This window comes from Mustela putorius, unplaced genomic scaffold, assembly GCF_011764305.1.
Source record: "Mustela putorius furo isolate JIRA1106 unplaced genomic scaffold, ASM1176430v1.1 tig00003834_pilon_pilon_pilon, whole genome shotgun sequence".
Taxonomy (NCBI): Eukaryota; Metazoa; Chordata; class Mammalia; order Carnivora; family Mustelidae; genus Mustela; species Mustela putorius.
The window spans coordinates 107,361,281-107,387,463 of record NW_025421987.1 but is presented as its reverse complement, the minus strand read 5'-3'; the positions used below and the strand labels follow the sequence as shown (position 1 = coordinate 107,387,463).

At 51.9% G+C, this 26,183-nt stretch overlaps 1 protein-coding gene across 1 annotated transcript in view; it reads right to left on the bottom strand.

Moving 5' to 3' along the window:
* RAB6B (RAB6B, member RAS oncogene family) overlaps positions 1-25,312 on the bottom strand; it is a 58,087-nt gene extending 32,775 nt beyond the window's left edge. The window contains exon 1 of the mRNA XM_004762476.3: positions 24,896-25,312. Within this exon, the coding sequence (XP_004762533.1) occupies positions 24,896-24,965 (70 nt within the window). The 5' untranslated portion in view covers positions 24,966-25,312. The remainder of the gene's footprint in view (positions 1-24,895) is intronic.
* Between the last annotated feature and the right edge of the window lie 871 nt (positions 25,313-26,183).

Genomic DNA, 26,183 nt, shown 5'->3' with positions numbered 1-26,183 from the left:
AAGCTGGGATGGAGGCATGCTCTTTTCCCCCATTCACTCAGCCTGGGGACTGGTAAGGAGGATGGCTTTCCAAGGAATTGGAGGGGCAGCGGAAGTAAGTGGACTACCCCCCTAGTGGCTCAAGGGCAGGACTGGTTTTTGTAGTGTGTGCCTGAGGGTCTAGCTCCTCACAGGATGTTTAACATCCTTGGACCCTGCCAGGTAAATTCTGGCAGGATCCCTAGTCAGGTGTCAATCCAAGACCCCCCTCCCACATTTACAGAAGCCCTCTGAGGGGCAGTAACACCCCCCAAACAAGAACCACTGGCACAGCTGAGAGAAATCAAGTAAGGCTCTTGGGAATTCCACAAATGCTGCTAATTTCCCAAACTGCAGGGCTGGGCTTCTGACCTAACCCTGTGCAGGTCCCCTGGGGCCTGGCAGTGGCAGAAATACCTATGGCTGCATTTCTCATTATCTGGGATGGGAGGAAGGGTGACAAAGGAACAGCTGTTGGGTCAGACCCAACAGACTACTTCTCTACACTGTCCCATCACGTCTCTGCCATGGGCCTGGGAGACTTGGAGGGGGGACTAGCCCAGCTGAGCTTGGCTCAGAGCCCCTCCTGCTCTGGGCTGCTAGAGATAGATGACCCTGGCAGGGAAAGCAAGAAAATCAGCTCCTGAAGGTTCTCTATTCTGCCTCTCCCTGATTCTTTGGTGGGATGTCCTTGGGCTGGGACTGGTGGGGGGCTGCTCACTGCCTGGATGGAGCAGGGCAACCCAACTCGGCTCCTCCGGGAAGGGTCCTTTGCCAGTTTTGAAGCCTTAGTACTACACCATGTAAGAGACAAGCAACCATCTTCCAACAGCCAACATTTCTAAAGGAAAGGCATCGTCTTCTAGCCAGAAGGCATGTCTGACAGACTGGGGCAGATTTAGATGGCCCCATCTTTGACCCGGAAGTGATTAGCTGGATTCAAATCCTAGCTGGGGTGCTATTTAGCTGTGTCATTTTGAAGTGGCCATGGCTCCTATGGACCTCAGTTCCTCATTTTAAAGTGGGTACAATAACATCAAAGACTTCAAAGAGCAGTGTTAAGAATTAAATAAAACAGAGGAGTGCTGGGCACATAAGAAATGCTTAAAAGAGGAAGGAGGCAGCAGGCAATGGAGGTATTGAGATAATTTCCAGAATATCAGATTAAAAAAAACCACTATCACAGCCACTGGCTTGACCTTGCCCATCATACGTCTCTTCATTTGGCTGTTTCTGATTTGCATCCTTTATATAATCAAACTATAGTCGTAAGTAGAACACTTTCCGGAGTTCTCTGAGTTGCCCTAATAAATTATGGAACCTGAGGAGGCTCTGCGGCCAGCTGGTCAGTGTGGTGTCCTTGGGAAGCCCACTTGTGGCTGGCATCTGGAGCGAGGGGCAGTCTCACAGGGCCATGCCCTTGAACCGGGAATCTGAGGCCAGCTCTAGTTGGTAGTGCCAGCTCATATCCCAGCTGGCGTCACAAGAGCCACATTTCTATCCCAAATATCTCTGGCGTGAGCAGTAACAGACCCATGATGTCTTCTAATCTAACTTGGAACCTGAAAGGTATGAATCTGGTTAGGTGCTTCCTAGTTGCTTTAAATCTCCCCTTACCTTTCACATGAAGGTGAGAAATGGAGGTTTCCCGCACAGAAAGGCCTGGCTGGAGAGGGCTCAGGGGACCACAGAGTAAAACCCGGAGCCAGCAAGAGGCAGACAAAAATCAAAGAGAACACAGCACCCACCTTTTCTAAGAGACAGTGGAAAGTTACAACCTCCTCAGGAAGAGAGGGGTCGCAGGGCGTACTAGTAATTTCCCCAGGTGGTGACACACCACATCTCGCATCTCAGGGGAAAGGGGTGAGCATCAGGGAGCAGGACGGGAAGAAGGAAGGATGACACCAGCTCTCTTCCTGCGCTGGGTTTTCCCTGGGGCAGCCATGCAGGAGGGAGGAGAGCATGCAATGGCAGAAAGTCACTAGAAGAGCGGGAGGTTCCATGGCGTGGCTGGGAACTTAGAAATCCCTGCTAGGGCTCCAAAGGCCAAGTTACCCATCTCGAGACAGCAGCCACAGGCGGTGAGGGAGCACAGGCTGGCTGGGTGACTGCCAGGTGGCAGAAGAATGCCCTGAGACAATAAGCTGTTCCCTGGGGTTGTGCAGGAGGAAATTTCAGGTGTGGAGTCCTGCCAGAGCTTCCTGGCGTTCCCCCCGATAACCATGATGGGCAGCCCCTCCCGTATTTGGAGTGTGCTCCAGGCATGCATCTGGCACAGATTTACCTCACGGCAGTGAGCAAAGGACGCGAGACCCCTCCCCGCTGGAAGCTTGCAGGAATTCTGTGCCTGCAGCAACCCCACACCAAGTCCTTAACACGGTTTAGGCCTCAACTCCGAAGCAGGTGCTCACATCAACCTCATTTTCACACGTGGGGAAATGAGTTGACAACTACTTGCCCAGAGCCAGCTGAGTGAGGCCAGGCTGGGGCAGGATACAAGCTCCTCTCCCTGACCTGCCTCAGCATCTTGGGGGTCACACTGGGTCTCGGGATTTTTCTAGGTCACTGCTACCACCACCATGGATGTCACAGGATTCTGGAAATGGCCCCACCAAGCCAAGGCTCCTTTTCCCTAGGACCAGACAGAGGTGGGGGCTTTGCCCCCCTGGGGTCTTGCTTGACCCAATCTGAAAGGTCAGAAACTGGGAAGTGAGAGGCACGAGGTGGGCTCAGCATGTGAGGGTGAGTGAGCTTGAACACCTGGGAACTAGCACTTGGCCTCAGGCCTGGACTGAATGACAGGTTCATTGCTGATTTGTTGCCAAAGGGAATTATTTCCTTCTGTTCCTCCAGGTCCATCTTCCTCATTTCTCAGAGCAGAAGCTCACCCTCTTCACCGCCTCAGAGCTCGCCCCAGACCACCCGTACTCTGCCCACAGCTGCCTGGATAATGTGGCTCAGACCCTCCACCCCTGCCCTGGGTGGAAGTTTCGGGACCCTGCAAACGGAGAGCTTGCATCACCCACCTCCTCAGCAGCCTATTCTCTCACTCTCCCGGTGAAGGGTGGCAGGACAGCCGCAGCGTCACCTGACTGGGCACTACCACTGCGCCAAAGGCGGGGGAGGCCTGCAAGGGGCAGCCACATTGTGCCTCCAACCAGCTCCTGCCGCCTCTGGGAGCTGGCCTCCCCTCGCAGCTCTGTTCTCAAGGTCACACTGTCCCACATGCCTCCCAACAGCAGCTCACGGACACCACTGCAGCAACGCAGAGCTGATTCTGACGACAAAGATTCAGCTCCACTGGCAGGATTATATTCAATAACCAGGCATATCGTTACTGAGCTCTTCTCTCTGCTCATGGCTCAGCAGTATCTTCTGGTAGTTTAAGTCCCACATGATTAAGCAGGGAGATGCATTTTTCCTCTTTCAACCAAATGAGGGTGAGAAAATTCATTACTGAGCATTTGCCAGGAGTCTTTACAAAGGAGACCAACTCTCTAACTAGGCTTCTACTCAGTGCCAGACAAGAAATGTGCTGCCTAACTTAGGTTCCCTCAGTGAACCCCGATCATGGTCCAGTGGGTTAGATACTACCGCAAGGTCACAGAGCTGGTAAGCTCTGGAGCAAGATCTGCTGCCACCGTCCACACCCCAAGCACGACGTTGTGCTGGTTTATGAAAAGTCCTGACTGGCAGCAAAGCAGGAGATTGCTAAAAACGGGCCCAGGTGGCTGGGCAGTTGGGAAGGCCACAAGGTGGAGGCAGGGCAGTTGCCGAGCTGTAGGAGGGTGAGGGAGAATGGGTGTACCAGGTGGAGAGAACAGTGTGAGGCAAGGCAGAGAGGCAGAGACACAAAACTCATGTGACAAGGGAGGCAATAGATCAAGGGGAGCAGAAATGTGTCTAGGAGCCATGGGGGACACACTGTGAGGTCTTCACATCTGAGTTTTATCTCAGGGATAATGGAGCCCGATCCTGTGTGAGGAGAGGCATAAGTGACAAATACTGTTCAAGGAAGCTCTTTGTGGCCAGTGGGTTGATTTAAACCAAAATCTATGTCGGCCCAGCTGTGGAGGGAAGGAAGGAAGGGAAGACGGAGAGCGGCAAGACCCGCAGGGCAGGGAACACACCAAAAGGATGGATTTTCTCCCAAGGGCGGCGGCAGCTTCTGAAAGGTCTCAAGTAGAGAGGCGGTGGGAACAGGGGTGGCCGTTCCTAGCTTCCATGACGGCTCACCAAATATTCCCCATCCCCATGCTCTTTGTACAAGGTGCCACCGACACTCTGTCTAGGGGTGAACTTGGGTGGGCCTGTATGTATGGCAGAAATGGCACTGTGACTCTCCAGGCTGGTTTAGGAAAGGTGGCACAGCCTCTGTCTGGAATGCTTCTGCTCTCTCATGCTCTGGAAGCTGTCCCTTCAACACAGCCACCATGCTGTGAGGAAGTCCAAACTTCAACACAGCCACCATGCTGTGAGGAAGTCCAAGGCAGCCTACCTGAGGGAGGACCACACAGAGACGTCCACCTGGCAAGAAATGGAGGCCCTCCACCAGCAGCAGATCTGTGGGTGAGGGAGCCATCCAGTGACACCAGCCCACAGCCTCAGAGCCATCAGCTGATGGTCAGTGAAACAGAAACACACCTTCCCTGCCAGGAGCTGCCCAAATGATACAAATTCCTGAGTAAAGTAAATATCCATATTGTCTTATGGTACTAAGTTTTGGGGTGTTTATATAAAACAGCATTATGTAATCAGAGCAAAAGAGCTGTGCTTCAGGAAGAAAACTTAACAGCACTTTGGGGAGAATGGCTTACAGGGGCCAGACTGGGAAGAGCAGTCCAGCAAAAGACAGCAGATCTCAGTGAAAGCAGAGACAGCTGCGCTGGGGAGAACAGAGCTAGGGACAGCAGGACCTAGTGACAGGTCAGATGCACAGGAGAGCCTGGGACACCTCTCTGTCACCTGGCTTTGTGACCAGCAGACAATGGAGCCATTCTTTAAGCCTAAGTAAACTGGATGAGGAGCAAACACCGAGTAAGTCAAGTCACCTGGATTCAGGTCACCCATTAAAGTTTTTTTTTTTTTAATTGTCAGGCCAAAGCACAAATGACAGCATTAATCCAGAAAGAAAACCATTAACAAATGATTAGTAATAATTTTTCAGTCCCATGAGCTGAGAATCTAAACTTATTATTCATGATTGTCATTATCATAAAATAGTTATTTTCTCACCCGAGTGTGTACTGTGGATCCAGAGGTTTTGCAAACGTGTCCAGATGAGCTCAGTCCCACATGCCCTGAAATTCCACCAGTGCAATGTAGACTGAATGCTGGCCTTTCACAATCAGCTACCAGCACACACCTGGACCTCACTCCACCAGCCTCCCATAGGCTCCAGTCCCCATCTCAGTGGCAGGTCCCAGATAAGTAAACCTTCGTACATTTGGGTGGCTTCTAAGTAGCTGCAGAGGCCTCTCTACCCACTCAACACACACACACACTGGGGGCTTACTCTGCCAGGTCCATGGGTGGCACAGAATTCCCAGCGAGAAAGCAGGTGCACCTCTGCTCTCTCCCGTGCCCTGCTCCAGTGGGGGAACTGTTCAGGTGCAGATTCCTAATGGGCCAAGCAACTTCGGAGGGATGGTTGAGAGCCGACCAGAAGACAAGGCCACTCAGTTGGAGAACTGCAGTCATCGCCTGAAAGAGGTGGCCATTTGAGCTGGGTATTAGTTGGTGGGGACAGGGCATCAGGTGGAACAGGGTCCTCAGGGGAGGGGCTGGATAGAGCTGGGGATGTGAGGCTGTATCCTTTTCATAGAGCTGTCACCCACACTTCTCCATGGAGACCATGTGAAGCCAAAACCTCCCAGGACCTTGGGGTCAGTAGCAATGAGGGCCCCCGGGCTTGGTTTGTGCCCCGGTCATAGGCTGATAGTTGAATGGATCTTGAGCCCCCAGACTTTTGCTCTAACACTGTCTCCCTGCATGAAGGACCCCTGTTATCTCTACCTGTTATCTCCATGGCAGGTGTGGATGTGGTGGAGAGATTGCTGTGAGGACCAGAAATGGGGCAGAACATGAGGGAGAGCACAAGAAATTAGCTGGAGACTTCATGGAAGGTCTGGCAAGACTGGCAGAGCAGGAACTGCCCACAGGTTAGCCCTTTCACTGAGCCAGAAGCTTGGCCCATAATCTGTCCTAGGCCACACACTCACATTTACCACCCACATCAGCTACGGGATGCTGCTGGATGGTGGGGTTCTGCCTGGCATTTTGTGGGACCACAGAGCTAGGCCGAGTAGGAGGCAGGAAAGACCTGGAAGAGCCCCCTGCCATTTCTAGGCCACCCTGAAAGGCTGCCCACTTCTTTGATACCTGTGTTTTTAGCAGAGCAGTCCGCAAGCCAGGGAAAGGGTCTCTGCATCCTTGGCCCACAGCCAGGCCCAGGTTAGAGAATGTCTGTAGCTGTCAGAAGGCGGCCCTCGGGACTGAAAAAGCAAATCTACTTCCCCACAGCTGAAAAAGCAAATCTACTTCCCCATAACCCGTTCCTAGGTTAGACCCAGGTGACTCGGGTATTCCATCAGCTCAGTTTCCAGAACACAAGCTGTATGCGTGCTGGGGTCGGCCTGTCTGCTGAAGGGCTCAGTCCTTGCCCTGCAGCTAGGAAGGAGCCCGGGCCATCCTGGGCCAGTATCTCTGTTCTGCAGGGGCCTGGAGAGAGGACTCCATTGTTCCCCTGCACCCCCATGCCCACAAAGTACCCCCATTTGGCCTGCCCATGGGTGCACAACGCCTGCGTCCTACAGTGATGAGAGGAACCAGTGAGACACCAAGCTACATCTGTCTAACCCTCATTTCCTTTTGTGCTGTTTTCACAAAACAGAAAGGTCGACTCTAACCTCCCTGCAAGGTTGATAAGACTGGAAGGCTAGGGGCCAGGCTCCCCATGCCATATCCACCCTGCCACCCCACATTCAGAAAGGCAGCTCTAAACCAGGGTTTTGCTGGCTCCTACCTGAGCCCTAAGGGGCCAGCTGGCTCACTGTAGGCTAAATGAGGAAATGTGAAAAATCCCATTTCAAACCATCCCCCCAAAGACTCAGACAGTAATTAAGAAATATGCAAAGCTCTTCATTGGACACTTTAATTAAGTGTGTTAATTCCCTCTGACAGAGGACGCTCAGCCACCTGGGCCTCACTGAGGGACCCAGGGAAGACAGAACAGAGGAGGGAGAAAGGAGTGGGAGGAGGGGTCGGCAGGACAATGACTGGGGCTGGCTTGGCTGAGTTCTTCTCTCCTCTTCCAGTTGGGAACATGACTTGTTCCTGCCCCTCTCTCTTTCCCAGTGTCCTCCATCCATCCCTGTCTCCCATGTGCAAGCGCAGGGATCCTAGGAGAGCCTACTCTGCATCAGGGGCATGGAGTGCCATCCCCTCCCTTGGCCCCCTACCAACATACATCTCAGCTCTGCCATTCACTAGGCTAAGAGGTCATTATTCCAGGGAGGTTGGGCTAGATGGTCTTACAGGTCTGCTTCTGCTCTGGGGCTGGTGACAAATGCTTACCAAGCCTGAAATACAGCCTAATGAAAGCACCAACATGAGCTCCTCTCCTGTTAGGCCAGAGTCTCTCTGACCTTGGTTTTTGCCAACCTTCAAACATTTCATCCCATCCCCACTGCCGCCCCAATTGGCCTGGAGCCCTGAAAGCCCAAAAAGGGGCTGTTCTCTGGCTGTCTTGTCTGGAGAGAGGGCTGGGGCACTGGATCCAGGGAGGGGGCACTGGCACAAAGGGAGAGGCTGTGCTATCTGCATGTGACTGCTGCGTGTGAGAAGTGCCTATGCTTATTGGATAGCCTGGCTTAACCCCTTCTCCCTGACTTTTTTCCTCCAAAAGTGTTATTGGTTATTTTTGAAAATATATCTGCTTAAAATAGTATCAGGATATAGTAGTTACCTATCAGTAACAATACTGAATAGCCTCCCAATCTTTTTGAATACCCCTCTTACATCTAAGAAGGTCCGAAACCATCCTCCCCAGTAAAGGGCCTTTCTTGGAGCTGTATTATAGGCACCTGACTTGGCTCTCCTATGGGACCCTCACATGAGACTCCCCTAGAAATGGCCAACATAAATCTCTGGGAGTGGGGGAGACTCCCTCCTGGTTCTGCATATAGAGGCAGCCCTGATGTGAGTTTTAGCATCAGCTTATACCAGTACCCAGCACAGGAACAGTGCCTCCTCCTGGATCAGTCCTGGTGTGACTCAGGCTGCTGCTCTAGGCCTGGTCCTTTGACCCTCCCAGTGACTCTGAACTTCCCAATCACTGCTCACATTCATTGTCTGCTCTGCTCAAATCAGCTGGATAGTAAAAGCAGATGTCTCTTGCTTGCAACTGAGAATTCTGAGAGGGATATAAGGCAAAAGACAAGTAAGCTAAAAAGAGAAGGCTAGAGCAAAGAGTTTGTTTACAAAAGTACATATTATAACATCTCAACAGCTCCAGAAGTCAGACTAAGAAATTATCTGAGCAACCTGGCAGGCAAAGGAAAGAAAGAAACAAAGAAAAAAAGAAAGAAAGAAAGAAAGAAAGAAAGAAAGAAGGAGGGAGGGAAGGAGTGGGAGGGAGGGAGGGAGGAAAGAAAGAAAATCTCAAAAACAAAAAAAATAAAAACAAACAAAAATCATGACCAATGGTAACATTCATGATATTCATGAGATTAACCAAACTAGTTGTTAATACTAAGCTTTTTATACAAGCTGGACAACAGAAAGTTATTGAAAAGAGTCTGAAGGGCAGAAATCATGTGGCCCGTTGAATTACATGCTAATATAATCAACAGGATGAACATCACTGATGAAAAGCAAGGGTGCTACCAGCCCCAACGACACCACCTGCCCAAATCACTGTTCACAGTCATGAGTCCAAACCAGTGTTTCCTATGAGTAAATGGTTAAATGAAAACCAAAGGCCCAGGACTTTGGCTTGTGGTCAAGATGGAATAAAAGGGACCAGATTTATCATCTCACTTGAAACAATAAGAAAACAGACAATATATATGAAACAATGATTTCCAAGACCCTGCAATAAAGAATAGTAAAACCTGAAAAACACAGAACAAATGACATGAGCCCCACAACTGCCCTCAAATTGTTGTTCTGAGGACATTTCAGGCCATGGCACAGGAAGGATGGAGCCAGGTGGACTCCTTGAGTTGAGGAGATCATGCTCAGAAGTCCAGAGAAAACAAGGCAGCTAGAGTTCATAGGACAGAGTGCTGGAGAGAAGGGAGATGCATAGAGAGAAAGAGAATTCCAGGCCATCCTCAGTCTTCAGCTAAGGATGGATCAGCAAATGCATATAAGGAAACCACTCAAGACTGGGGAAAGAACCACTCAAATGAATTAAAGGAAATTGCCTGGCATCCATGCAGGCCTGGGGGTAGTACCTGTTTCTACCAGCTAGAGTGCAAAGCCTCATCATTTACAGGACACTGGGCTATGCCTCAGAAGTAGGCAATAATTAGCCCCACTCTGGTGAGCACCCCTCTAGTCCCAGCTAATAAATCTTAAGAATATTTATAGGAATACAAAAACTATCCAATACACACCAGGGCAAAACTCACAATATCTGAAACCTACTTAAAAATTACTAGGCATGCAAAGAACCAATAAAATAGATCTCCAATGAGGAAGAAAAAAACAATCAAACCAGGCCCAAACTGATGCAGATGTTAGAATCAGCAGACAGAGACATTTAAAAATTGCTATAACTCTATTTCATATGTTCAAAAAGTTAAGTAAAGATGTAGAAGACATTTACTGACACAAATCAAACTTCTAGAGGTATGAGATTTAAAAATACACCAGCTAAGATTAATAAGAGATTACTCCCAGATTAAGTGCAGAAGAACGGATCAATGAATTTGAAGACATGGTGATATCTAAAATGAAACAAAGACAAAAAAGAATAGAAATAAGGGGTTGGAACCCCAGTGAGCTGTGGAATGATGTTAGGTGGACAAATATATACGTAACTAAAGTCCACAAAGGACTGGTTGTAGGGGAGCAGTGACAGAGAAAAATATTTGAAGAAATAATTACTGAAAATATTTGAAATTTGAGGAAAACTATAAACACACAGATCCAAAAATTTCAATGAGTTCCAGGCAAAGGAAACACGAAAGAAACCATACCAATGCACATAACAATCCATTTGCCAGAACCAGTGATAAGGAGAAAATCATAAACGTAGTAAGAGAAAAAAGATACATTATGTACATAGAAACAAAGATGAGAAGACAGCAATTTCTCCTCAGAAACAATGCAAGCAGGAAGACAATGGAGCAATATCCGTAAAGTACTGAAAAAGAAAAATTTATCAACCTAAAGCACCATAACTCTCAGATATATATTATCTAACATCTGTCAAAACCAAAGATAAAATAAAAATTTTTTCAAACATTCAGACACTGACAGATTTCATCACCCGCAGACCCTCACAATGAGGAACATTAAAAGAAGTCCTCCAGGAGAAAGTGAAATGACACCAGATGGAAAGGTGGATCTACACTAAAGAATGATGAACATGAGGAATTGTTAATATGTGGTTAAATATTTCTTTCATATTATTTAAAAAGTCTTTGGAGGCACCTGGTTGGCTCAGTTGGCATGCTGGTGGAGCATGTGACTCTTGATCTTGGGGTTGTGCACTGGGTGTAGAGATTACTTAAAAATAAAATATTTTAAAAAAATAAAAATCTTTAAGAGATCATTGACTTTGTAAACAAAAATAACAATATGTTGGATCACAGACCTAAGAAAACATGGAAGAAAAAACTTTATGTTTCCTTCTCAAAAACCACACAAGCAAGAAGAAAATGAAATGACATTTTTCAAGTACTGAAAGAAAAGTACTGTCAACACAGAATTCTATACCCAGCAAAAATCTTTTTAAAAATGAAGGTGACAAAAAGGAATCAAATGCCAAAACAATTTCTGCTAGGAGACCTGTAACACAAGAAAGTAAGTTCTCTGGGCAGAAGAACAGGACACCTGCATAATCATGCTTACATCACACATATTACATGCACTTAAAGTCTGGCGGATCTGGATTTGAGTCCTGGCTCTGCCACTTCTTTGCTATGTGATCTCAGGTTAGTTACTATCCTCTCTGGGGCTCAGCTTCCTCATATGTAAAATGTAGGTAGAAATGCCTAGCCTCACCTCTCACATTATGAATTCTATGAGAGCAGTGAAAAGTTAACATTCTGAGTGAAACACACCTGGAAGTCTTTGCACTATTCTTGTATCTTTTCTAAAGGCCTAAAATTATTTCAAGATAAAAAGTTAAAGGAAGAAAGAAATATGGTGATCTTTTTTTTTTTAAACAACATGCATACGTGCACACATCCATGTCTCTCAGATTCCTGGCACATTCAGGAAATGGCTTGTTCTGATTTATTAAACATTCTGGTAAACATGAAGTTTTCCTAAGAAACCAGAATATAACTGGACTTGGCATCAACTTAGTCTTTTACAGAAAACCAGGAGCCTTTCTAACCATGGGCCAGGGGACTGAGCAAGCCTGGACAGATCAGCTCAGTGGGCAGAGCCTGTGTGAAACCACCACTTGTTTTTGCATGCATGTGCGTGGAGATGCATGCAAATACACACACGCACAAACACACAGACACAGAGCCATGCTCAATCCATCAGGCACAAGAAGCCTTAGTGTGCATCGGAACTGAGACAGCATCTGTGGGATCTTCTTGACAACCACTTGAGATCTGACCACACAGCTTTTGTGGACTATAGAGATCGTCCCAACCACAACTAGTGCACATACTGTCTGTACCTTCTCTGCCTCACTGAGTCATCTCAGAGACTCCTGTCAGCTTCAAAAAAGGTGCAGTCTCCCCTCCAGGTCCCAACAGCAGCACCAGCACCTGCTAGCTTTGAGTACTAGCCACCCTCCACTCCCTGCTCGGATCAGGAGCCCCCACCCACAGCACACAGTTAGCCTCTGCCATGGCTTCCCTGGAGAGCCAGCCCAGGGTGGGCAGAATGACCCGAGGCTCAGTCCAACTCCATTCAGACCATACACAGGCTAGTTGTGTCCGCATGCCTGAGTAGCTGCACTCATGCTGTGAAAAACTGATTCATAGTGAGGATATGTATGTCTGTTTGAGAGAAAGAGGGAGCACAAGCTAAATTCCCACCACCAGACGATCTTTTGACAAGGCCGGTGTTAAAGCAATCTGGTCGTTTATTGAACTGATAGGAACTCTTGGCCCATCCACAGCACAGAGTCTGGCAAAGCCGTATTTGTGCTCATGTTTATCCCTTCTTCCCGAAGCAAACTGCTGGTGTCATTGACAGTAAAAGCCTCGCTAACAGAGAGAGAAGAGTGGGGTAGTGAGAATGAGCAGGCAGTGCTGAGAGGCATGGCTTATGCTTCCAAGGCTGTCAGCTGAGGTCCAGTCAGAGCGGCCCTGAGACGGTGGGCCCACACCTACCCATCCATGGGAGCACTGCTATGGTCTGGTCAAGAGAGCAAGCTCACTCGGGAGGTGAGAGTGGTGTCTAGATTGCAGGCTAATGTGGGCAGGGCACCTTCCCAGATGCCCAGGCCCCTCAGAGGACCCTGGGCTGACATCCATGGGTGTCCATGAGCACAGAGAACTATTCTTGGCATTCTTCCTGGCCCCAGCTTCTCCTCCTCTCCTGTGTACACCCTCACACAGCCTCACACAGAGGCTCACCTTGCTGCTTTGATAAGGAGGCAACAGGCAGAATCCTAGCCCCTGCACCTCTAGAGCCAGCTGGAAAGGGAAGAATGGATATACAGAACTTGCCCTTCAGTCAACAAAAGAAGCTCTCATGAGGGACTCAAGGTCACCTACTCAGGGTTCACTCCTGGTGAAGTTGAGAGATCGGCATCATTGTTACTGAGGTAGAGAAGGTGCTCTAGATCTCCAGGGCCCTGGGCCTGGGACTGGACACAGGGTCATCCAGTAGGGAGAGAAGAACACTATGTCTCCAGCCCCTGTGAACCAGGGACAACTGCTGACCGGGCCCTGGGATGACCTGAGGGCCAGGCAAAAGAGGGAGCGGAGTTAATCCTGAGGTGTGCCCTCTGGACTTGGATGTCTGGGTCCCAGGACAAGGAGATGGTAGCCAGGCTCATTCAGTTCCTATCCCACAAGTTCTGGTTCCCTAATAAGCCCTCTAAAAAGCTGCACCAGAAGTGCTGTGAGCCATCAAGGACTCTAGAGTTAATCTTGCCCAAGTCCCTCATTGAGCTGAGGAGATGTGAGGTTAGAAAAGAGGGGCCACTTGCTCAGAATCACATAGCACCAGGGCCATGGTCAGACATTTTCTCTCCTGGTTTACAGCCAGATCTCTTCTGGTTCACAGCCAGATCTCTTCAAAGGTTTCTCTGAGCCTGTAAGGCTTATGGAAGTGTGCTCAGGACAAGGAGATCCTGCCTCCTGAAGTCCCAGTGGAAACATGCAACACAAAAAGTGCCAAGGAGCAGCAGGGAGTAAACTGCATGAAGATGCAAAAGCCTGGTCCCAGAAGGCTTACAGATCAGAGTGGCTGCAAAATACCACATCAGGGCAAGAAGGTAGGTAGAGAAAGTCTGACCCAGCCCTGACATGTGACATGATCCAGCATGTGGTGGGGAAAATGGAGGTTCAGGGAGCAGGAGGGTTTGTTCAAGGCCACATGAAGAAAGCAACAGCAGAGCAAGAACCAGAGCCCCAGTCCCAGGGGCCTCCCTCACTCCCTTTGGGTGGCCTGAGCCAGCGGCTTAACCTGGAGCTGGTCCTGGCCCCACCCTGGATGCTCCAAATCCTTGTCTGCAAAACTAGGGCATCTCTAAGGTGTCTCCTTCCTGGAAAAACGTTACCCCATCGTATTAGTTATTGGTTATCATGTAATACCACAACCTTAGTGGATTAAAACAACAGCTGCTGATTATCTCACGGTTTTTGTGGCCACAAGTCTGGACACGGCTTATGTGGGTCCTCTACTCAAGGTCTTAACAAGGCTGTAATCATGGTATCAGCGTGGTAGCAGCACGTTTTTCTGGCACATGGCGTCCAAGCTCTTCTAAGCTCCTGTGACTGCTGACAGAATTCAGTTCCTTGTGGCTGGAGGGCTTAGGCCCCCATTTTGTTGGGGCTGCCGGCCAGAGGCTACTCTTAACTGCTAGAGGCCCACTCACTGTTCCACGCCACAAAACCCCTTCCAGGCCCTCTCACACAAGACAGCTTGCTTCTTCAAGGCCAGTAAGAGGACTCTTCTACAGGAACAACCATGGGAGGGACATCCACCAGTTCTACCATACCATACTGGGTAGAAGCAAGACTCAGTTTCCATGCGCACTCGAGGGGATGGGCTATGCCAGATCACGACTCACTCGGGGTCACCTGAGGTGGCATGTGACACACTATCTCACATTCACATATTCCTAAGAGATACCATCTCTACCCTTCACTCAGCCTCTGCTTCCTCTCCCACAGTGGTGACAGGCTGGTCGTCTACAACAGAACCTCACGGGCCTCCCTGCCTCAGGACAGAAGCTACCAGCCCCAGAGAGAGGCTTGGGGTGGGGGTGGAGGGGAGGAAGGCTGGACCCCTGATGTGTCTACTGCACTGGGCATTTGCACCCTGCTCTGCCCGGTTCTCACACACCACATCCAGCCCTCCCAAGCCAAGGTGGACAGACGTGCTGACACCGTCCAAACTAGAACTCTGGTTTAGAGTAGCCCTTCTGTGGCATGATGGAGGCAAGAGGGAGCTGAGATCTGGCCCCGCCTGGGGAATTCTGCCCTCTTCTGATGTAGGTGGGAGAGAACCAAGTTGGGTGGTTGGCCTGGCACTTCCTCAGGCCTGCATTTCAGACTCTGATCTGGGCAGCAGCCTGCGGCACACTGGCTGGCTGTGGGGGAGGAAAGGAGGGACCTAATGAATCAGAATCAGAGAATTTCTGGTTCCTGGTGCTACAGGTAGGATCTGTTAATATTCTAAAAATTCAGCTAATTTTGGGGGAGGGGGCCTTTTTTCCTTCCTAAAAAGAAGCCCTTCTCAGAGGTGCTCTACGCAGGGAAGAGCAGAACTAAACAAAGAACTCCTGCTCCCAAGACTTGACCCTGCTCACAGCCACCCAGTCTGGGAACCGTAGGGTTCCAGTGGGGCAGAGCCAACCCGCCTCAGAGAGGGAGAGACAAGGCTGACACTGCTCGTCAAAGCACAACACTGGGGCAGGACTGCTGAGCATCCTCTCTCATTGTCCCGGAGAAGGTGAGAGCCCCTCTCTCCATCCCTGCTCTGCCATGCTGGAGGTCAGCAGCCCTCCACAGGTGCAGTCCCCGCTGCTCACCTCATCCTCGACCCAAACACAGGTCCCTGCACTCCTGTGCCAGTACACATCAGTGCATCCGTGGGAACCTCCAGCCTTTCATTCTGTTTGGACAGCACCTGGGCTGGAAGGTGCCGTCACATAGAGCAAACCACCCTGGTTCTCCCATTGCCTCGGTGCTGCTCCAGGAGCCCTGTGACCACACACCTAGGTCCGTCCGTGTCTTGGGGAGTGCCAGCACCCCCCGCCCCCGTCTCAATGCTTCCACGGCTCTCCCTTCTCCATTCTTTCCCCCTAGCCCGCTCCCTTCACCGGATGCCGAAACAAACAAGAAACACTTGTTCGAAATGCTTAGCTTTACGCTCTTCAGTCTGCGCAGTGTTTACTCCTCGCTCATCAACAGGGTCAGAACAGAACATTCTATCTCTGTCTCTCTGAATTAGCACACCATCCTCAGAGGGACCTGTCTCTCATGCAAAGGGCACAGTCAGAGCTCTCCAGTCTGAGCCCTTCAATCTGTGAAAAAGCTGTCCCCTCTCAGAGACACACTTCCTTCATCTATAAAATGGGTATGCAGCTCTACTCATCAGATCACAGTGTGATCAGATCAGATCAGTGTGGGCTCTGCAGCTCACTACACAAAAATGACCCATCAGTGATTCTCAAAACCTCCACCCCTACTTCTTTCTTTCTCATTGATCTACAAAAGGAGGGACTGTGATCACTGTTTCATTAACAAAATTACCTATGACTTGAATATTTACCATGAGCCATGCATGGATGTATTGATCTTCCTGCAACCCCTGCTGTCTGGTGAGGGAAATCAGCTAGGTGGTCCTATTCCGCCCCAGCCCCACCCAGAGAATGAGGAGGAGAGCCGGGGGGCGGAAGTGCAGGGAACAGGAGCAGGGAGTATGTAGGTGATGGGGCTGGAGCAGGCGCTGGGGCTGGCCGGGTAGGGACACTGCATACACTCCACGTGGCGCTAGCCATTTCCCAGCCCTCCCTGCTCACCACCCACCCACTGACTGCAGAAAGAGGTGTCCTGGAGTAGGAGTACCTGGGAGCTGTCCCCTTTTCTGTTATCTCAATAAAAGGTCCTCTCTGTACAGTTAGGAATAACCGCATGCCAGCGGGAAGGGCAGGACAGCACCATCCCTGTTGCCTGGCAACCTGAGTCAAACACACCATCAGAGGGGATGAGCCACAGCACCCTGGGGGCACACCAGGGAGGAGGGCCAGGAAGGCCTCCCAGGAGAGGAGGTAGCAGGCTGGAGAGGACCCTGCACTGGGGCCTGGCCAGGGAAGTTCTGGGGGAGACAGTTAGCAGCAGCCGTGATTACATGCCTTCCTCTCTGCAGTCCCTCTCACCTTTCTAGCCAGCAGTGCTGTCTCCCAGCTGGGAGTGTTACTGGCTTGGCATCATACCCCATGCTGGCGCTGAATTCCAGGACCCGAGTTAGAGCTCCATGGGCCTGAATGGTCACCCAGCCCAGTACCCTCTGAGGATATATCAAGAAAGCCAGAGAATGGCTGGGGCTTATCCAACTAGAGACTGCTGCTGGCTGACCCCTGAACGGGAACAGAGTCTCCAGGGCCCTGATATCTCCAGGCCTGGGGGAGAATGAGGCCAGGAGAGGGGTGACCCCAGACCAGGGGAAAGCCAGCCACTTGGTATGGTTGGTTCTTCCCTACGTAGGAATTCTCCACTAGAACAGGGATGGCATCTACCTCCATACGGCAATGCAGGGCTGACCTGGGAAGGCCTTAGCCGCCCCACACTCTACACAACTAACTCCTTTCAAACCACCCCAAATCAGCAGTTCATTCTGTGTAAGAATGGAGGGTCTGATATGCAATCCAGCTCCAGCAGACTCCCACACCGAGATCCTGCTTACTTCTTAGAGCAATCCCCCTGTCCTCCTCCCTGCCCCAGTGTCTCTCTCCAGCCGAGGGGAATCAGAGGCCTCTTCCCACTCACCCCCATGCTGTGATCCACTGGCCAATCTTCAGCAAAGATCTTGGCATGTAATTCCCCAGGACACACTTATTGCAGACTTCAAGTCTCTAAGGCCTCGGTGTTCTTCTGTCCTCTCTTCCCCACAACAGGGTCTGAACCTGCCTTTGAGGCATGAGGTCCAACAGATCACTATGTGTTTCTCATAGTGACTTGGGTTCAACTTCAATGCTGCCACACTAGCAGTGAGTCTGAGGCCATGACCAGCTCTCTCTGAGCCTCTGTCTCCTGATCTGCATATCAGGGAAAATTTCACATCTATCACAAGATACTAGGGAGAAAGTACCCTGTGTGGAGCCTAGGGAATAGCAAGTATTCCTAACTGCTACCGGGAGGAAGAACACAGAAACCCTGCAGAGTCAGCTCCATTTACCAGGAAAGGCAGACCTCTTCCCATCCATTATCCTCTCTAAGCTGTTAGAATGAAGAATCCTTCCTTGGTGTAGATGTGACTGTGACACTTCCCAGCTGAGGACCCTCCACCAGCTCCCCACTCCCCTCAGAATCAAGTCCCAGTTCAAGGCCAGCCTCTGTGACTTGCCCTCTGTGACTTGCCCCACCTCATCTACAGCCATGGGGGAACCTGGGTGAGCCGGTTAACCCAATACTGGAAGCCCCCTTCTCTGGGGAAATCCTAGTAAGCCATCATGTCCCTTCACCAATTGTCCACCCAGGCCCTGGAAGAAACCTGTGGTCTCTAGCACAGAATGCACACAACTCAAGTCTTCCTCTCTCCCTGGCTCACTACCCACAGCACCTGCCAGGGCATCAGACTGCCAGTCCTCCAGTGCATTTCCTGGAAGTAACCGTGGCTTTTAAGGCTCTCTTCTGCCCTTAGGTGCAGGGTATCATCTGTTTTCTCCTGTACCCTGGCCTGTCCCTTGGGCCTGCCCAGGACACGTGGTCATGTCACCTGGGCTCCCACTGGTCTTGTTACCAAGAGCCCAGGATAAATACGCTTTTTTACTAAAAATAAATCACTTCACTAAAACGATAAAGTATTCACAGCAGTGAACATTTACTTTTTAGGAAGATTCCACTTAGTTTAGACCAATAGTTATGGAAACAAATAGGAAAATTGGAAGCTTCAAGCCCTAAAATACAGTAAGAAACTCCTCCTACGAGTCCATAGACACTATGAATCTTTATCCTCTCCTTCCCTGTCCCATGAAGCAGAAACTCTGCCTGGTGCCTGTCTTTTTGGCTCTAACCAAAGCTGCTCATCTCAGAGGGTATCTGGTACTTCTCCCTGACAACCTCCCCCATCTTCTCTATTCTGTGCTGATAAATGGAAAAGGAGGACAGACAGACAATTGAGAAAATGCCCAGCACAGTTTTTCAAGCAGTCCACTCTGGATGTCTATGGATTTTGCTGTTCACCCTCCTTCTCTCACCTTGATCAATGGTTCTGCCCAACAATTTCTCTAAGTGATTTACACTGAGACCAAACAGCCTTGCACATTCAATGGTTCATTCATTCAGCAACAGTGGAAGACACAAAGGGTGGGGGGTGGAGAGATGCTGCTGCCTGGATGGACACAGAAATTACCACTCTCAGGTCTGCCCCACGTGAGTCTGCAAGGTCAGGGTAACACCTATAAGGGTAAATATTCATGGACTGACTTCAGGGATGTTATAAGTAACAAAAGGATGATAAGGTTATTTTGCTGTATTTTAATTTGGGAGCTAAAAATGATCAGGATAATCAGATCAGGCACAGGATGGTACTATTACATTTGCAGAACCAGAACACATGCAAACACTCTCATTTTTCTCTTCTGGTTAGTTCTCTTGTCTCTGACTCTCAGCATCGAGGGCACCATGCTTATCTTATACCCAATACAGGTTAATTCTCACCTTGGGGTCTCATCTGACTCTCTCTCATCTCATGCACACCTCTTTAAAGAAACATAGCCAACATTCTGGGTCCATACACAACACCCACGCTTCTCCCCATCATTCCAGCCACTGAGAGGGGAGGAAAAAAAATTGGGAGGAGAGAAAACAAGACCAAAAAGCTAAAGCACAGAACCACCTGATGATTTACCCCAGATCTTCAAGTGAACTCTGGCAACCTCTGGTTTGGGCATGTCCCTTCCTTCCCACCTCGGCGGTCTTGCTGCCTTCTCATATTTCTTTAGAGAGGGTGGTGGGGATGGGGGGTACCCTGAGAAGTTCAGCTTTTGTGAGATGAACTGTATTGGGCACAACCAAGGCTCAATGCTCCAAACCCCAGTGAAAGATTCGTAAGTGTTGCTAGTAAAGATCTTTAGGCTTGAGAAAGCAGCAGGTGTCAGGAAGAAGAATCCGGTTTCAAAGCTACCTTGACTCCCCTCACTTTTAATGGACTATCAGTACCTATCATCTAGTGAGGATAATCTCATCATTTCTAAATGCAGATATTTAATGAGCATGAACCCTCTGCAGATGGGAAGAGGGGAAAGGAGCTAAGACTTGGTCCTCTTAGATGTTTAAGTTCACCTTTAAGGGGCTTAAAATTCAGTTAGAGGTTTTGTATCTGAAAGAAAGCTAATAAACATTTGAAAACCCAGAGTGACTGAGACAACAGAGAGGTCATGGGGCACGATGTGATAGTTTTTTAAAAATGCTCAGAAAGAAACCAAAGCTATGCCACGGTGTGTGCCCAGGTGGGCTGGCCACAGCAGAGCAAGTGGGTCTGGGAGGTGGCGGGGAGCAGACTTCTGAGATGGGCCTTAGGTACAATGCCCAGGCCAGCAAAGGGCTCCCTGTGTGATTAGGAGTGGTGTGCGGTGGATGGTAACGGACAGGCTGACCCATGCCTTGGGTGGGGCAGAGGGAACCCTCTGGGCGGGAGGAAGGGGAGAGGAGGACTGACCACTCCTTAACCGCAGGACTGAGATGACTGTGGGGGAAAGCCCCCACTCAGCACTAACAAGCCAGATACCCTTGTCCTCCTGCTCCCCACCCCACCCCTTTTTTCTCCACAGCAGGGGGAAGACAGACCAAGCCCCCTGGAGAGGGTGGGCCCCTTGTTAGACCTACTCCCTGCACTCAGCCCACCGAAAGAGTAGCAGCTGGCTGCCTACAGAAGCATCTCCTCTGAAGCCTTGGAAGCCATCTCTGACACCTGCCCACAAAGGTGGGTGGGACGCCCTGCTAGGCTCTTCCGTGGCAGCTGTTCTTCCTGTCAGAGCATGCCGAGACCTTTACTGTAATTACAGCCACAGATGTCTGCACTCCCCAGTGGACCATAAGTCCTGGAAGGCAGGGATATACTCAAAGGCCTGACTAAATGAATAAATGGATGATGGAAGGAGCAAGGGAGAGAGGGAGGTAGGGAGAGAGAGAGAGATGAGTGAACAAATGACTGAGTGGCCAAAGGCAGCCATGTGCAGAATCACTGTGTTGCACAACTCTGGGGACGCCATTCACATTGTGCTCCCTGTGATGGCCCCTCCGGCAGCACAACTGTCAGGGACAGGACAAGGAGGACGCATGTCAGAGGGAGACGCAGTCATGTGGCCTCAGCCTGGAAAACCAGACCGAACTTGTCGTGGTCCCTCAATCTTCCTGCTTTGGCTGGAGGAGTCTCGGGGAAGGGAGGTCAGAAGGGGCCGGAACACCCACAGGTCTGTCCACATCCTTAGTCCCTAAGACACATTCACATGCACTGAGGGAAGCCTAACCCCCCACAGAACACCATCAGAACTTCAGAGGAAGACGTGTATCCCCCAGGCCTCCTCTCCGTCCTCATACACCGGCCCATCTCGTCTGGATGTTATCAAGGGTCACCGTGGGTATCAGGGTGCCTGCCCTACTACTGCCACCAGCACAAGAGCATGGCCAGCAGACCTGGGACAGCCATCTGAACACCAGCAGGACTGCACCGCCTGCCTACTGGAAGGAGTCCCTTCATTCTGGGTCCACAGCCCTCTCCACAATCCCACCCCTGCTAGTCTGACATTGCCAGCCAGCCAGCCTGTATTCCATGGTCTAGGAGACAGCAGTAATTCTGCTGCCAGGAGGGGGGTCTTCTCACAGGCTACAGGTGTTCTCTCTAGAGTGGTTCCTTAAGGGCTTCCCACTCAAACCAGGCCCTGGTATTTCTTTTTTATTTTTTTTCTTCAAAGATTTTATTTATTTATTGGGGGGGGGGAGCGAGCACAGGCAGACAGAATGGCAGGCAGAGGCAGAGGGAGAAGCAGGCTCCCTGCCGAGCAAGGAGCCCGATGTGGGACTCGATCCCAGGACACTGGGATCATGACCTGAGCCGAAGGCAGCTGCTTAACCAACTGAGCCACCCAGGCGTCCCAAGCCCTGGTATTTCTGAAGGCTTCATGCCCTCCTGGGATTATCTATTTCAGGGTGTCCTCTGTATCACTGGGCTTCAGCTCAGGGACACCTTTTTGGAGTCCAACTATCTTTACCTACTAGCCTAGGGAGGTGCCACCACTATACCAGGCACAAGAAACATGAGAAGGCCACATCCCTTCCCCTGGCTTCTATCCAGGGAAGTCAGCACTTATATCCAGACCCATGTGGCTCTAGAAGGTTCGGTCAAGCTCAGCTGGCCCATGTGTCCGAGGTACAGAAGGTGACGGACCTTCAAGGTCACATAGGGAGGGAGAGCCAGGGTAGAGGGAGGGCCAGACTTCAGAAGCTCCCTGCAATACACAGGCTGCAGTGACACAAAGGACCAACACACACAAAACTTTAGTGCAGACAAAACAGAAGCAGTGTCTACAAAGGCAGTTCCCCAATCCCCCCACCCCCAGGCTCAGGCATATGTCCCCCACCTAACTCAGGGGCCCCAAAAGACACATGGGCCAGCTGAGCTTGACCGAGCCTTCTAGAGTCACATGGGTCTGGATATAAGTGCTGACTTCCGTGGATAGAAGCCAGGGGAAGGTATACAACCCACTATACACTCAAGTAGGAGAAAGCTTCTCAGGGCCCTAGGGTTCCCAGTCAGAAGGGACCAGGTCCAATAACCAATCACACTGATGGCAGATTGTTTGTCTCTAATGACTTGTGTTCCAAGGGCCCACAAACCCTGCCCCCAACCCAAATAGCCCAGCATTCCCACCAGGTCACAGCCACAAGTCTGGTCAGAGAGTGACCTTGATTCAGGAAGACTTCCCCATTCTTCGTTTCCCTGATTCAAGGTCATCTTAATTCCCAATGACATATTTTTTTTTTTAAAGATTTTATTTATTTATTTAACAGACAGATATCACAAGTAGACAGAGAGGCAGGCAGAGAGAGAGGAGGAAGCAGGCTCCCTGCCGAACAGAGAGCCCGATGCGGGGCTCTATCCCAGGACCCTGGGACCGTGACCTGAGCCGAAGGCAGAGGCTTTAACCCACTGAGCCACCCAGGTGCCCCCCCAATGACATATTAATGATTGGGAACAGGAGATGGGGTTCCAGCCCCAGAAGTGCTGGGAACTCACAGCACTTTTTGTGGGACTCTCCACAAATCCTTCCCATCCCTGTGCCTCAGACCTCTAATCTATACATGTAAGGTGGCAGCTCCATCTCTGAGGCCTTAAGCTCTTATTTCTGTGATTTAGGAACAGAGAGGATTGGCATGGATCCTCGGGGGCCTCAGCCTATTAGAGATTCTGAGGGAGTCCAGAGTTTTCACTCAAACTCACAAGAGACATTCTCCTCATCAAAGCCCTGGTGCTTTACTGAAGCATGTTCAGACTTAGAATAAATGAATGTTTCCTGAGATCCTAAGGCCAAGGCCCTTTGAGAGGCGCTGGGGGAACATAAAGGAGTATAAGAATCTCAAACAACCATTTCACAGAGACAGAAACTGAGGCTCAGAAAGGCCTGGAAATCTGCTCAAGGAAACACAGATAGGAATTCAACTCCCAGGCTGCCTGATTAGGCTTCTAGCCCAGGGCTCCAGGCCAGGTAAGATTAGCACTGAGATACAGACTCCTGAAATCCTTTCAGGCATGGGAAATAGTGAGCTCTGAAGCTGGACTCTATAAGAATCAGAAGCTCAGAGTCCAGGACACAGGGCTGGCTGGCTGAATTGATCTTGTTCTGAAATACCCAGCCTGGTCCCAGGATCCATCCCCCTGTTAGGACCTGACCTTCTGACATCCTTCTCTGATCCATCCATCCCAGGGAATTAGCAGCAACACAGGAGACTGCCATGTGAACTTCACAACCCACTTGTACCCACACTAGGTGAGCACTGTTCCCTGAGCCCATCAGGTCCTCCTAAGGTTGCTTGTGTCTTGGCCCCTAGTACAGATAGGCACCAAACCAGGTGAACTGGACTGGTCTGCAGAGCTAGCGCTGGGGATCCCATCCCCAGTAGCCACCTTCTTCCTGAGGTAAGCTGGCAAGGCCCAGGAGGTCTCTCTGCAGCCCCAGGTGAGAGGCCTCTGGAGAGATGCTCTGAGAACCACTCCTTCCTACAGGTGTCAGAGGGGTCCATGCTCTTCAATCTGGTCCTCCCGCCTTGGGCCCATCCCGGGTTTCAGAGATGCTTCCCCCAGGGAGGCTGCTGGGCGGCAAGGAAGCCGTCTGTCTCCCCCTCCCCCCCGCCCGCCCCTGGCCGGCTGCCACGGTGACCTCCCCTCCCCCAAGACGGGCGGTGAGCTAGGTGGTGGGGGTGGGAAGACTCCTCTGCCATCAGCGCTCTCAGGAGGGGTGCTGGGAAGCCAGGCAGGGCGTGTCGCCTGGTCCTTTCTCTGCCCAGCTCCAGGCTTCGCCGCCTCTCGGTGCGAGGCACCCCTGTACCATCCCCCAAATCTGCCTCGCACCAGGGAACCCTGGCCGTCCTCGCCCAGACCCTGAGCCGGAGAGACGCTCGCACACGCTGGCACCGGGCAGCGTCTAGAACCTTCCGTGCCCAATCCGACGTAGGCCAGGGGGAGGTAGGCACCCTGTTCCCTTGCAGCCAGCGCCCGCTCTTTCCACAGGAGACAGGTGCCGGCCTTCCCCCACGGCCCTCTGCTCCAGGGCCTGGACGTGCCTGTCATTCAACATGGGTCCGGGCAGGGTCCGCAGGGAGCCCTCCGGCGAGACGCCCGCCCCGCCTCATTCTCCGAAGAGGGGCGCCCGTCCTCCCCCGGCCCCCGCCGGCTCCTGGCCACCTGCGCGGTCGCCCGCAGCCCGTGCCGCATTGCGAGGGAGCGGGCGAGCCCAGCTCCTTCACGCCCCGGCCGGCGCGGCTGAGCGAGCCGCCGCCCTCCGGCCTCCCCGCCGCGCTGGCCCCGCAGCTGCTCTAGCCCCGCACCCCACCTCCCACCCTCACCCCCACCTAGGGCCCAGCGCCCCCTCCATCCCTTCCCCGGGCCCCTCCCCAGCCCGGCCCCGCCCCGCCCGAGCCGGTCCCGACACCCACATCCCCGTCCCTCCTCTCCACCCGGGCTTGGAGGGGCCTTTCCGGGCCCGGGCCGGGGCCCCGGCGGGGCGGAGGATGTGCCGGCGGGGGTCGACTCAGCGCCAAGCCAAGAGAATAAGCGGGGTACTTACCGCTCTGCTCCCCCAGGAACACCAACTTGAATTTTCTCAGTGGGTTCCCAAAATCTCCCCCTGCGGACATGGTGCTGGCAGCCGGGCCGTGCAGGAGGAGGAGGAGAAGCGAAGGAACAGGGAGGAGGAGGGCGAGGGGAGGCGGCCGGCGGTGCGGGAGCCGGAGGGGGAAGGGCTGGCTGCGCGCGTCCCTGACTCCCCAGCTGCGTCCCGGCCCCGGCCTGCGGCTGCGTGTCCGGCGGCGGCGGAGGAGGAGAAGGCTGGGACTGGGCTGCTGCGGGCGGCGCTCGCTGCTGTGCGAGGGGCGCGCTCTGGACGCCCGAGGCGCGGCGCGGACAGCGAGGCGCGGGCGGAGCGGGGCGCAGGGACGGCGCGCGGGGCGGAGGAGCGCTCTCCCGAGCCGCGCGCCGCGGCCCCCCTCCCGTCTCCCTCCTCGCCGGCGCCTGCGCTCTGCGCGCTCCCCAGCCTCTGATGTCATGCGGGGCTCGCGCCGCTGCGGGGCAGGGGGCGTCCGCCCGCTCACCCGGAACCCGCACTTGGCAGTAGAGAAGCGCCTGGCCGGGCCTCCGAGGGACCCCCGGACCCGGCCGTCTCTCGCTGCCCGTCTACGTCTGTCTTGCCTACTCCCTCGACCCCTCCTTTAAATCCAGAGAAATGACACGAAATTGTCAGGGGACATTTGTTTCTGGTCTTTTAAAACCTAGATGCCGGTCCCTTCCTCCACCTCCCGCGACGCCGATGCACGCTCCCCCACCCAGAAGACCGAAAGGAAGGGAGGATGGGGGAGACCAAGGGTGTGGTGGATCATGTGGGGGATAGACTGAATTGACTGTGACCCCATGGCGCCTCTAACCCTCCCTCCCTTCTCTAGATCCAGGTCCCTCCTCTGGGCGCCTCTGTGAGATCATAGGTGTCCCGTTAGACCTCTCCAGCAAGAGAGGAGGACCAGAAAAGGTGCACCAATCTCAAACCAACCGCCTCCACAGATAATTTTATCCTAAATCTGCTGTCCCGTGGGATACCTGAATATCAGCGTGGCCATCTCTGGACAGTGCTCTGGAGTTCCTGACTCTGGGGCCACCAGGCTGACAAGGCCACTGCTTGCCCTGGCAATTAGTTGTGTCTGAATAATTAGCTCCCAGAGGACGGCCGGGTTGCTTCCCATTCCCCTCTGCATTCAGCTGGCCCACTGAGGCACATGGGACCAGTTGTGAGTGGGTGAGAGCAAGAAGCTCAGGTGTTATGATCACTCCCAGGACAGCCCAATGGTAAGGCATTCCCATTGATG